General features: G+C 29.7%; 1 protein-coding gene across 13 annotated transcripts in view; it reads right to left on the bottom strand.

The window, feature by feature from the left end:
- LOC127071672 (QRFP-like peptide receptor) overlaps positions 1-14483 on the bottom strand; it is a 48171-nt gene that overhangs the window by 30345 nt on the left and 3343 nt on the right. For 10 of the 13 annotated variants that reach the window (XR_007785196.1, XM_051011300.1, XM_051011251.1 and 7 more), the window contains exons 2-3: positions 8173-8592; positions 7190-7320 (exon numbers count right to left, since the gene is read on the bottom strand). Coding sequence is in view for 12 of the 13 variants with exons in the window: in XM_051011300.1 (XP_050867257.1) it covers positions 7190-7320; positions 8173-8311 (270 nt within the window). In the remaining variant the exon portion in view is untranslated. Of the gene's footprint in view, positions 1-7189; positions 7321-8172; positions 8593-13959; positions 14122-14483 lie in introns of all 13 variants that reach the window. The other 3 variants (XM_051011239.1, XM_051011230.1, XM_051011222.1) reach the window with 2 other exon arrangements.

A 14483-nucleotide genomic window follows, 5' to 3' on the forward strand; every position in this document is an offset into this window, starting at 1 on the left:
ATTCTCGAATATTTGTCACGTAGCCAAAGCTATTTCCCAAATCGACGTTGAAAAAAATGTATTCGCGTATTAACGAGCAATCTATAATTCTTTTTATTTCTCTCTCGATTTTTTTTTTTAATGATGTAATTCTTCTTATTGTATAAATTATAATTTACTAACATTTTAATAAAAAATTATAACTTTTTCTGAATGCAATGCATCGATATAATATTTAGAGATTAATTTCTCTTCTTGTCATCCTCAAATTTTTTTTTATACTTTACTCGTGACACTGTCTGAATTACCGTCTCACTTAATTTATTCGGATAAGATAATCTTGTGCATAATGAAAGCAATTCTTTTTCCTTTTCTGTTTTTTTTTTTGTTTTCTTTTTAAAAAGATCTATGACTATTATTTAATTTTATCTATATTCTAATTTCAGATTTATCTATATCTACAAATATATTTTTCTGCATTGAACATCGATTAAGTATACAATGCATTGAATTTTTTTTAAAGAAAAGTAAGCCATCGCACCACGAGTTATCCCATAGAAGGAGGAATTTCTTTCTGACGAAGAAAGTACAATGAAAAACTCCCCTTTCATATCAGCGTGATACAACAAGAAGGATAAAAAGAATATCTACAAGGAAAAAAAAAAGATTACCTTTCAAAAATGTTACCACGTAAACTTCTCGCATTCGAAAAGATTCAAAAGGGCTGTCGCGTTTTATTCGAATTTTGAGATGACTTTTTCGCATCCATTTTCGACTAAAAATATTAATTAAAAAATAAAGTCTCGGTGGAGTGTCGAAAAAGAAATTTATTAGAAAGATTTTGTAATATCGTTTAATCGAAGAAGGGAAAGAAAATATTCTTCGTTTAGTTATGCGAGTTAATTAATATGTATGAACTTGATATCTTGAATGAAAAATAAATTTCTTTTATTAATTATAAGATTTTGCGTAAAAAATTTATGATGCAAAAAAGTGTATATCGTATTTATGAAACTCATGCAAAAATTCTAACTGAAAACTTCTATTTCCAAGTACATCGCATTATAAATATTACACTTAAAATATTTTGAAATTAATAAAAGAAATTTATTTTTCATTGCATATATGAAACTAAGTGTAACAACGATAACTAATTACTTTTGATTCAAGCTGAATTACTCTCTCTCTCTCTCTCTCTTTCTCTTTTTCTCTCTATCTATCTATATCTTTATCTCTTATTCTTTATATGTCTATATGATAGACACATAAAAAATTTACGATAATGAAATACTTTATTACAATATCTTCTGGATAGCACGAAGTGGTAAAACTATGCATATGGTCGGCCACTTAGTAATAAGTGATTCCAATGAACTATTGTATTGAGAACTACACTATTATATTGAAATCGATTTTTCTAGGAATTCTACAAATTCTCTTTCAATCCACTTCGCTATGAATTATTAGAGATCTATCGAATAATGTATAAATTATTTTAAATAAGAACAATGTCTGATCTATCAGGAAAGCTTCTATCAAAATTTGAAGTTGTTAACGTTAATTAAAAAGAAAAAAAAAATTATATTCAATAAAAATTAAACGAATGTATTTTCTTTTACTTGAAAAGAAGAGGAGAAAAAAGAAAAAATCTTTTGAACCTCTCAAGATAAAGTTGATAAATAATATTGAAAATAAACAATATATATCGACAAATACGTTCTCGAAGATTAATCCAATTCGTCTATCTATCGAAAGGGAGATGCAACAGGTAGAAGAAACTATATTACCTTAATACACAGATCTATGTTACCTTAATACACAGTACAAAGCGAACGTAATTCGGTTTCAATTAGGAAAAACAAACAGAAAACGAGAAACAATTTCGATATCTCGACGTACCAAATGTATCTATCGAAGCGAACGAGAAAGTTTATACACAATTAAACCGCAAATACTATATACGTACGAAATTGGTAATTGGTTGACAATGCAATTCGGAATGTCACGATTAGTTGGAAAATCAATTGAGAATGTGTGCGTGTGAGTGAAATGGAAGATAGTCAAACCATGGGAATGCAAGCTATCGCGAAGATCATTGATTAATCTTAACGAGATTATCCAATTAGACGTCGAATGTACCATGTAGCGCGTGCCATGTACTGTCGCTTTACTTTTGATCGGACCTATGTATATATATATATATATATCCACGTATGTACGTGACATTTGATTCAAATGTTGTATACGAGATCTATAGATCTACTCTCTCTCTCTCTCTCTCTCTCTCTCTCTCTCTCTCTCTCTCTCTCTCTCTCTCTCTCTCTCTCTCTCTCTCTCTCTCTCTCTCACACACATACATGACACGTACCCACAAGAGCAACTTAAAGTAGAAACTTGTTGATGAAACACATACTATTACATTATTTCACGTGACATTCATGAACTCTATGATGATGTTTTATGACAGTATTATTAATACTATTTTATGACGAAAAGTTTTGGAAAATCTATATAAAATGCATTTCCCACAATCCTTGCTCTTGCTTCTATTGCGTGATCGTGTTCTGTATTCTATGATTTGTGTTCTATAGTTCTTGATTCGTGATTTGTGAATCGTGAATGTAAATCATGAATTGCGAATAGAACCGTTTGTTATGAAAATGATGTAACTCTATTATTTGAACGAAAAATAAAACGAAAAAAGAAAAAAACAAGTTAAAACTTAATTTGTTTGTTATTTAATGTGAACTTTTTACTTATGAGCAATTTACAAGAAAGATTTAAAAACATTCTTATATATCTTGGTTAATGTAAGTTTCCTCTTTAAATGAAATTGCAAAATCATTTGTTATGAAAATGGTGCAGATCCACTTTCTACAAAGTCTAATTAAAAAATAATAAATTTTGTTTATACGAAATGAGAAAGTGAGGATTTCGTTTAACGGAAGCTCTACAAAATGCAGTTCTAAGAAGGCAAAGAACACTGATGAAAAAAAGATAAATTGAAGTTTCAAATATGTTGGATGAGGCTTCCAACAAAATCGATGAAAAAAAAAAAGAAGGCGGAAATTTAAACGGAGATAGAGTCAGAGACAGATATAGTAACAGATATAGTGACAGAGAAAAAATAGAGAGAGAGATAGAAAAAGAAACGTAAAAGCAAATATCGTTAGAAACATGGATGAAAATTAATTGAATCGATAAATATGATCGCAATTGAAGGAAATTACGGTAACGAGCATTACTCTTTTACCTCTAACGGAATTACTTATCGTCCAACACGAAACGACACATTTCGCATCGTACGAGTTTCTCGATGATTCGTCGACTAACAAAGTGTACGGCCAATCATTCAATAGAACATAACGCGGAGAATCGCTTACGTGAACAGTGGTGCTCAAATTCTAATCTTTTATATTACGACTTTTTTCGAATTTTTTCTCTTTAAAAAAAAAGAAACAAAAAAGAGAACGAATATATTTAATAAATAAATAACAAAACAAATAATAATAATAATAGATACATATATATGTATACACATATATATACATGTGTATGATGTATGTATGTATGTATGTATGTATGTATGTATGTATGTATGTATGTATGTATGTATGTATGTATGTATGTATGTATGTATGTATGTATGTATGTATGTATGTATGTATGTATCTATTACGAGAGAGAGAGAAAAAGAGAGAAAGAGAGAGATAACGAATATACAACAATGTATATTTCTGACGTGATCTAATTTAAAATATAGGAAATCTTTTTTCTCGGCAAAGAGAAAGAGAGAGAGAGAGAGAGAAAGAGAGAGAGAGAGAGAGAGAGAGGGATCGCGTTACACGGTTTATAACTCCGTCAACGAGAGATACAAGAAGAGATATACGAAGCGAGAGGCGAATAATTGAAATTCCGTCACCACCGCAACGTAACGTACGATGCCTTCGAGGGATGAATTAATGGTCGTCACAAGAGAGATCCCGTTTTCTTCATCTTTTGATTCCATCTTTTCATGGTTTTCTCTATTTAATATCTCTTCGTAATAATATTTATACGAAATATTCATTCGACACGATGAAATTTTTATACATTCTATCGACAATGTTCCATTGTAATTGATGGGCGATATTAAACGAAAAGAAAAAAGAAAAAAGAAACAAATAACAAAAAAAAGGAATATTTACAAGTGGTTTCCATCGACGAAAAAAAAATATTTCCAGTTAAAAATATATGATAGAATTGGTTGTCACACTGTCAAGAGTTACACGAAAAAAAAAATTAATCGATATTTTCCATTGGAAACTTATCTCTGATCTCATCTTTTAAAAAGAAGTTAAAGTTTTCATTCACAAATGATCGATAGGTTAATCAAAATATATTCAGGATCGATCAATGATATCGAATATTCAGTGACGCGCTCCTTAACCTTCTTTCTATTCGTTCTAAAATCGTGCGAATAAAGGCTTTGATAATTTCGTTCGTGAAGGATATGGAATAAGAAAATTCAAGTTGGGTCGGCAAAGGATTTATAGCGGAATTGTCGAAAGCTAATGCGATATGAAATGGTGATGGGGCGGAATAGAGTGGGTGGTAGAGAGAGACGGAGAAAGAGAGAGACAGAGAATAGAAGAAAGAGAGAGAGAGAGAGAGAAAGAAAGAGATAGGTTGATGTATAAGTTCCTTCGCTTACTTTACATAAATCAAAAGACACCCCTTTTACGGAAACGTAATTCACTGTCTTGTCTACGTTCTTGCCACCCTCTAGGCACTTACTCGAGAAAAAAAAATATAGAAGCGTCGAAATGACTTATTTCATATCCTCCGTTCCATCGGAACGATTTAGACCTTAATCCTTAAACCTCGGAATAATGAGATACTTAGTAAACTTTTACGATAACTTAGTAAAATTTTATTACTATATAAATACCTACGCAAATTAACATATTTATTATCGATCGAAAACTAAAAATTACCTTCGAAATTATTTCAAACAATATTCTCTCGTGTGCTCTTTTTCTTTCCTTTTTATTTTTCTTTCTTTTTATTCTTATTCATATCTCCTTAAACAAAGAATCATTCTTTCAACCTTCTTTCACAAATATTTCACATTATTTTAAAAGTTTACTGTTGTACATAACTTAATGAAGAAAAAGAAGAAGAAGAAATGGAAGAAGATCGTTCCACGGTTGACGAGAATGGCGATAAAATAAAGAACGTATGGTGTTTTCTTCGTTAAAAGAGAATCTTGGTAAGAATGAGAGAAACTAAGCGAAAAAAATCTTTTTGAGAAAAGTCACGTACGCTGTGATCTACGATCTAAGGTAAATGGAAATACATACTTATACAGTATGTCTCGGAGAAACTGATAACGTTGGAATTATATATATATTGAAGAAAATTATATGTGATAATACTTAAATTTATTCGTGTAATTTAATAGTACAAATTATTACATTGAAAATTAACATAATCCAAATTTATTTCTTGAAGATATCTTACAGGTCAGCTTCATCTTTGCGTAAACATTTCCTACAATCTCTTAATGATATTTTATATGGTTTAACATTTCAACAAGAATGTTGGCGATTTTCTCTCGGAATTTGGCTTTCGGTTCTTTGGTCGTAACAAGTAACATAACTGCAATGCATCTGGCATTTAAGGTGACCTACATAAAAAAAATCACATCCTGACACAGGTCAGATAATCATTAAGAGATCGCAGGAATGTCATTACGCTTCGGATGAAGCTCACCTACAAAATAATAACCCAAAAAATAAATTTGTAATATTTTGATTTCAAATGGTATATTTTGTAACAAAAATTTATTATCAAATATTATTCTCTTACAAATATTTATATTCTAAAAACTTTTGGTTTCTTTGATACACCCTGTATATACTTGTCCTATATTTAAAGTCAATTTGAAAAATTCGCAACTTCTTTTTTTCAAGATATGATGTTCACTTTAACGATACATATATACATATATATTTAAAACAAAAATAGTCTTCCTATGATATATATATATCTGTGTGTGTGTGGGTGTGCAAAAAAAAGATAAGTTTGCTGTACATATCCTAGAGTTAACACTTTCTTCGAATAACTTCATTCAACTTCATTAAACTTGTTCAACGAAGAAGAGCTATATCCTATCAAGAGATACAGAATTGCTATTTCATCGGAGCTCAGACGTGAGCATAAAGAAACTTGAAATGAAAAAAGTCGCAACCCTAAAGCAAGTACATATAAAAATAAAAGAGCAAAAGAAAAAAGTTACCGTTGCCTAGAGATATAACATCGACAAAAACGAGATAATTCGTAGGCATTACGTAAAATCGATTCTTCGATTACGTAATGACGGAGCTCAGTTATATTTTCATTCGTGACTCTACAACAATACTTAATAATTAAATTTAAGAAATTCGTTTAAGCGATTTTTCGAAATTCGACAGATCACTTATTAAAACGAATTTTTATATTTTCACGTCGAAGAAAATCAAAGAAAAATTTCTTTTTCTTATTTTCAATAAATACAAACGCATGCAGAATTCGATATTATTTTCATTCATGACTGACTGAACAATAATAAAAAAAAAAAAGAATTATTTCATTAATCGTTCAAAATACGATGGATCATCTAAAAGGAATTTGTATATTTTTAAATAGAGGAAAATTCAAAAACATTTCTCTTTGTTTATTCCTCTTTAGATATAAAATTTAGAGATTTAATATTTTCACGAAAATACCGACACACGCGAGGTGATCCTTTAGTATAATTAAAACTCATAACAACGTCCTCTGGCATCGGATCGCACCAGTGCATCCTGTCAAATTTAATAACGTACTCATGCTGTCGAGTGTCAAACATTCACGGGAATTCTGCTGCTAGGTAAATGGTACTTGCCTGGGAAATTAGATGATGAACGAAAATCGTTTGAAAATGCAAATTTTGCTAATAATATACTAATTATCAATAATCTCGCTCTCTCTCTCTCTCTCTCTCTCTCTCTCTCTCTCTCTCTTTCTCTCCCCTCTCTCTCTCTCTCTCTCTCTCTCTCTCTCTCTCTCTCTCTCTCTCACTCTCTTTCTCTTTCACTCTCTTTCTATATGAAACATTACGAAAGTAAAATAAAAGTAATCTCAATTTTTTTTCTTTTCTACAAAGAAATGATTTAAAACGAACATATTTTTTATTATTTTTCGTTACCTTCACAGGTATACAGAAGATGATCAAAAGAAGATCAGCAGTAGCTAAACCACCAAGAAAAACATTTGTAGGGGTTGCAGGTAATGGTCTTAATCTTGGACAAAGCGTCGAGGCAATGATGACTACATTTCCTAGAAAAAAGAAAATCAAAATAACTTTATTACCGATTATGAGAGTTAAATATTATTATACGAGGCCCTGTAGCATTGATATTTACGAGAGGAATTTATCTCGACGAATGGGAATTCGTGTGAAATGGCAGCTTTAATACCTCCCATTCGAAATACTAACACTACTACTACTATTAATGCTATATTCGTAGAAAGTTCAATGGAAATAACGATATAGCGTACAAACGTCATCAAAACAACGTGTATAAAATATCGAAGTTCATTGTCAACATCTCATTTACTATGAAAGTTTCATAATAACATACTTCATCAGGATAATATATATCAATTATTTATGATCCGATTTTATCATTAAAAAATGAACTTCGATAATGGTATTTAATTAATTGTACGACTAATCTTAATTAATGATACTTATCGAAACTCTATTCAAAGCTGATTAATCAAAATTGTCTAATAACTATGATATATCTATTCGTTTCGAACGTATTTAAATATTTACGAAATGGAGACGAATAAGCCAAATTTTTCTTATCTACGTTTTTATTAATGAACTACTGATTTTCTTACTAATTATAATAGAATAAGAAAATACTTGACGTATATAATTTGTCATTAATTAGTTCAAGAAAGTGTACCTTCCATTTGCAAAATTTGTATGGTTGATTTATGCTATATTAAAATTTTTTCTTCCTCACATAATTTATTTTCTTTATCTTTTGTTTTTCTTTTTCCTCTAATATAGGAGATACAAAATTACTTTTTTATTTAGTCTTAATCTCCGAGTAATGAATATTTTAATTGAAATTTCCAGTAGGATTTGCTAATAATTAGATTTTAATTAACACTCACCTATTAATCCAAGAAAAAAGGTCGAGGAATAGACAACGAGAACAGGAGCCAGTTCCTTCCATCTGAATTTGTAGAAGGACTCGTTCATATCATAATCGGGGAACTTGATCAATGTTTCATTTGTCACATTGAACGTCATTGCGATCGATTTTCACTATCCGCGACACTTCAGAAGTAAATTAGATCGACCAGCCAAATAGTTTTCTATTTTCTTGTATAACATTCCCGATTATTTAAACTCAAAGATCAAAATCACCGAACAGAAAATTTTTCTCGTCTTTTTCGACATCGTCTCGTTTAATATTCATTCGATATATGTATTTTACAGAAAATTCTTCGATGTATTTAAAAAATAATACTTTAATCCCCGGTCCACGACTCGCATCGATGCATTTTCGGTTATTGGATTAAGAAAAATTTCTATTAAAAAGAATTTGTATTACGGATTAATTTTCTATAATCTTATTTTTCCGCGCAAAAAATTTATACACCGTGAAACTTATATAATTTACACTTACTTCGAATTATTAATTAAAACTTATATTACAAGTTAAATTAGATATAAAAATGATATTACAAGTTCTATTTATATTAACGCAAAATTTATATCATAATCACGAGTTATAAATTATATTACAACTTAAAATAACTAATATTATATTAAGCATAATATATGTACTTGGTACATCGAATATGTATAAAAAATTAATGTTCTAATAACGAAACTGAAATGAAACTTCAAATATACAGAGGTACGTATGTATGTACCCAAGTATATGACTCAAAAATTACATAACATTATAAAAAGTTAAAAGAAGAAAGAAAAGAAAAGAAAAAAAAAGTAATGACGACGCGACTCGCATCGGGGGTAACTACGTTCTGGTCACGACATTCTCGAAGTACGAATAAAAAAAAAGAGAACAAAAAAAACAAAAAAAAAGAAGCAAATTAAAAAGAAAGAAGAAAAAACGAAAATGAAATAGATACACAAAATCCGTAATAATGACGGTAATTGGAACGAGGTCGCACTTAATACAAGCAAGAGAGAGTTCACAACTTCAATAAGAGATTTCGGCTTCAATTCGACACAGCTTTGGCGTCACGTTTCTCACATTACGTAATGATTTGTTCATTCGAATGAATATATTCATTCATGCTTCTGTTCGATTCGATAGTGTAAATCAATTCGCAAACTCTCTAAGTTATTCTTTAACACAGACTATTGTTACTCCAACATGAAACATTGCTCTGTAACAGGATTCTACAACATAATAGAACAAACCGAATTCTAGCAAAACCAAGCGAGAAATTTCACTTTACAAAGTACTCGATAATGTTATTTCATTTGATATCAAAGTGAGATTAGGTTTCTCGAGAATGCTATTGTGTTCAAATGAAAACGATTTTACTCTCTCTCCCTCTCTCTCTCTCTCTCTCTCTCTCTCTCTCTCTTTCTGTCTCTTATATTTACATCGTAAAAATTCAAACATATATGAATAATTACTTTCCACATTTTCAACAAACATCATACTTCGCTAGAAATTCAACGATGCATACGATTTTATAGTGAATAATAAAGAGAAAGAGGGAGAGAGAAAGAGAGACATATAAATTTATCAATAAAACATATGTCATTGATAATCGATGCATGACTTTCTCGAAATAAACAAAATGAAATTGCAATCGACGTATTTACATAAAAGAACCATTTTAACGGGTCATTTACTCGAAATATACTAGACAAATCCATCTCGAGAGCATTACGTATGAGGTTTGAAAGCTGTGCTTTAATCCCTTGAATGCTCTGGCTCGTATACCTCAGATGGATTTGCTTCTACAGAAATGCTTTGCGTTTCCGTAACGATACCTACGCAGGAATCAATGCGATATCGGAATCTGTTTCATACGTAGATGTACATATGTATGTACATATATGCATATTTGTATTATATATATATATATATATATATATATATATATATATATATACATTACCTACAACGTAGATATGAAAAAGAAAGAGCGAGTAGATTTCTGATTATATCATACTACCACTGAGGTTTAACGATTAATTACTAAGTGACATCAATATCAAAGGAATCAACTATGTGCATATACATATATATACATACATATATATATCTGCATAAGTATAAGTATATATTGCTTACATATGTAAATATGTACGCATGAGAAAAAGAGAGAGAGAGAGAGTAAATTTGTGATTACATCGTAGTACTACTAACGTCTAACAATTAATTATTATGTGACATCAATATTAAAGAAATCAACTACATGCATATATACATACGTATATATGTACATTGTCTACTTATGTAAATACATACGTATTAGAAGGAAAGAGAGAGAGAGAGAGTAAATTTCTGATTGCATCGTAGTACCATTGACGTCTAACGATTAATTACAATGTGACATCAATATCAAAGGAAGCAACTACGTACACAAATACATACACGTACCCATATATATATATGTATGTACATACGTAAATACGTACTATGTATGAGAAAGAAAGAGAGAAAAGAGAGAGTAAATTTGTGATTGCATCGTAGTACTACTAACGTCTAAGGATTAATTAACACGTGATATCAATATTAAAGGAATCAACTATATATATATATATATATATATATATATATATATATATATATATATTATACGCAGGTAAGTACATACATATGTACGAGAAAGAAAGATAGAGCAAATTTGTGAACGTATAGTAATAACACCTATCAATGAATTAAAATGTGACATTAATATTAAAGAAATCGATCAATGGGAAATATAATACCAAAGTATTCTTTATCCAGCATAAAAATGACTTCAAGTAATAATACAAAACTGTTGGAAATATTTTTAAAAAGAAAAAAGGAAGAAAGGAAAACATAAATAATAGAGTCACCAATTGTTCGTTATAATACATTATTCCTTGTACGGAATCACTTCGTAGATAAAGTTCCGATTTCAGTTGAAATTGTTTCAGTACTTTTTATACTCTTTTAACCTTATATTTTCTACCTCATGTTTAAAAGTGCAAAAGGAAAAAGTAAAAGTAGGAGAAAGAAAAATAAGAGAAAAAGGAAAGTGAAGAGCGAAAAAGTAACTGAGTGAAGACGAGCGACGAGCTTGAGAATCGTTCTTCTTCAAAGTCAAGGGACCAACGTAAAAGTTCTAATAGAGACTTTAGTTCAATCTAAAATTATCTACTTCGAGTGTAAAATGTCTTTTCCGATAATCGACAAAGTGATTTATTTTTTTAGCCAGTAACAATGTATTTGAAATATCAAAAGTGTATATTACAAATTATTTATCTCGAACGATCGATAATAGATATCATATCGTTAAATTACTTTATTAACTATAGAGAAAAGGATCCTGTGTTACGTTCAAATCCAAAGTAAAAATAATAAAAGGGTAAGAAAAAAAAATAAAAGTCATTAGATGTTAAGAATATCGAGAAAAAAGTTCGAATGAGAAAACATCTGATAAAGCTCGTAATTGGGGATTACAACAGAGTATAAAAAGACCTTATTAGATGAACTTTGTAATATCCGATCGGGTCATAATGGCTTTAACGTTAAATCTTAATTTCAACAATTTTCTTTGAATTTCCTTTCTTTCTTACCGATCTGCAGAATAAACTTTAAAACAAAAAAAAAACAAAAAAGAAAGAAAAAGCAGATTTTTATATGACTTTTATATATATATCATATTTCATTTATTTATATAATTATTTTATGATCGTTCCGTCTTATTTATATGATCTTTTAAATAAAACGTTATTTCTCATTGATCGAAAAAAATTTGTAAGAAAGATGTTCGCACGGATCTTTCAAAGTATAAATAAAAGAAAGAAAAAGAACATTAGACGAGTACTTGGACATCGTGATTAAAAAAAAAAAAAAGAAGAGAGAAAGAAAGAAAGAAAAAAGAAAAAAGAGAGAAAAGAATGGAGAAGAAATAGATGAGAGAGAAAAAAATGTAATCAATTTCTCTCGAGCAACAAAAAGAAATTGCTATTTTGACTGACGATAATCTCTATCATCGAAATTTCTGCTAGAATCTCGATCAATTGGCATCCAGCCCGTAACTATCTCTCTCTTTCTCTTTCTTACTTTCACGATGGCGTAATTCGAAACGGAAATGAATTCATAGCACCGCACGTTCGTTGGGAGTTTCTTTTACGAGCCTGGGGTTTACGAATCTCTTCGACAATGCGGTAAACCTTATCGTACAAATATTTGTATGCAAAATCTTCTGAAAACATAAATATCTTAATCACGATACGGAGAATGTGAGGAACGAGAGATCTTTCGAGTGAAGATATTTATAGCCGATGGATTGAATGATTGTGATTGCGGCTTTGCTAGATGTAAATGTATATTGCAGTGTAAACCGACAATAATATAGCTTATTGCCGTTAATCCATCTAAATTTGATATCTTTTACTTTTATATCTATATATTTGAATTATTAAATAAATTAATTTATTAATTTATATACAAAGATTAACGTTTGTTAATAATATAATTTATATTTAGTATCGTATAGTTATATATTATAAGTGCATACTTTAATCAATTCTATAACCGAAGCATGTATATTTTAAAACAAGTATTCTTATGTTATTACTATAAATTTCACGTTATATAATATTTGTTTAAAAAGGAAAAAATGAATGTTTTACGAAGTATCAGAAGTGTAGTTATTATAAAATATAACTATCCTTAGAATATATATATATATATATATATATATATATATATATATATATATATATACACACACACACAAATATACACACACATCCCACATACGTAGGTGCATACTACGTAAGTATGACGAACTACATTCATCTCTTTCAATCTAGTCGTATGTTGGAAGCAACGCAGAAAATAAACAAATGACGTAGAAAGTACATGAAGGAGGCAACCCATTGAAAAGTACACCTTTTAACATTGGCACACTCCGAATAGAAGCTTGCTATCTCGCTAACGACGATATTTTCATTTCACCTACGGACCATTGCTTTTCGCGAACGAGCGACGCTATGTCGATTTAAAAATTCGTCCGATTCGGAAAAAAAAAGAAGAAAAAAGAAAAAGATAGAACAAAAATTTACAACTAAAATTCCATCGATTTTTCACAACTTCCTGTTCGATAATCGTGACACGCGAGCTATGGATAATGCGCCATCGTGATTTATACTCCTAAACAAGTAACACGTGCCAGCTATAACTTTGTATTTATAGGATACTCACAGATGACCATGCACCTTTGTAAACATATGCACTGTCAGAACGTTCATAACGAAAACTCTACTATCGGTGATGGAAACGTTCACACGGATTTAGATCGACGCACACATTCGTGAACTTCTTCATAATTTTCATACATTTTCCTTTTTTTCCTTTCTCTTTTCTTCTTCTTTTTTTTCGTATAAATTCAATTAAATCTCTATAACTTTATGTAATCTTCAAGTCACATACTAATATTACTTTTGAACGTAATTTTTTATTTCGTTATATAATAATGTAATTTTTCATTTGTTCGACACAAAATTAAACTTCTCTATTACTTCGTATTTCAAGATTAATATTTGCTAAGTAAATATAAGTTTTACTTGCTATTGTTATATGAATATAAATTATATAAGTTTTTTATATTATATGATTTGTTGCTAGACGTAACAAAAAAATTTTTTATATACAGAGGGTTAAGTTTATCTATGTATAAATAATAAAACCTATATAAAAATTTTCTTACGTTATTCTTCTTTGTTTTCTTTTCCCCTCGAACAGAATCGAACGAAAGCAAAGAAAGAAAAATAAAAAGCAAACGAGATCTTCTTTCTTCGAATAAGTATGAATGTACACATACGACGATCTTTCATCTTTTACTCCAATTTCATCATCGATATGCTTGGATCTATGGAATCGATGTATGTACATACAAACCCGTGATTTATAACCGCAAACAGGTAGCACGTCCCTGAGGTAAGTCTATATACGATCCTATTTATGGGATATCCAGACATAGCATCAACCGATTTCTGTAATCACTATACGTGTGAACGACTGTATCCATCGCTAACCGGAAACGATCGAGATCGAATGGAGAATAGATCTTTATATAAAGTTATTATAAAAATGTATGTATATGTGTGTATATGTATATATATTTATTGTGTGTGTGTACGATCTCAATCTCGAATAAGAAAAAGTTTTCATATAAAGAATATTACAAAAAAATAAAATAATTCATTTTTTTTATAAAATGATCCCCTTATC

Source organism: Vespula vulgaris, chromosome 1 (assembly GCF_905475345.1).
Source record: "Vespula vulgaris chromosome 1, iyVesVulg1.1, whole genome shotgun sequence".
NCBI lineage: Eukaryota > Metazoa > Arthropoda > Insecta > Hymenoptera > Vespidae > Vespula > Vespula vulgaris.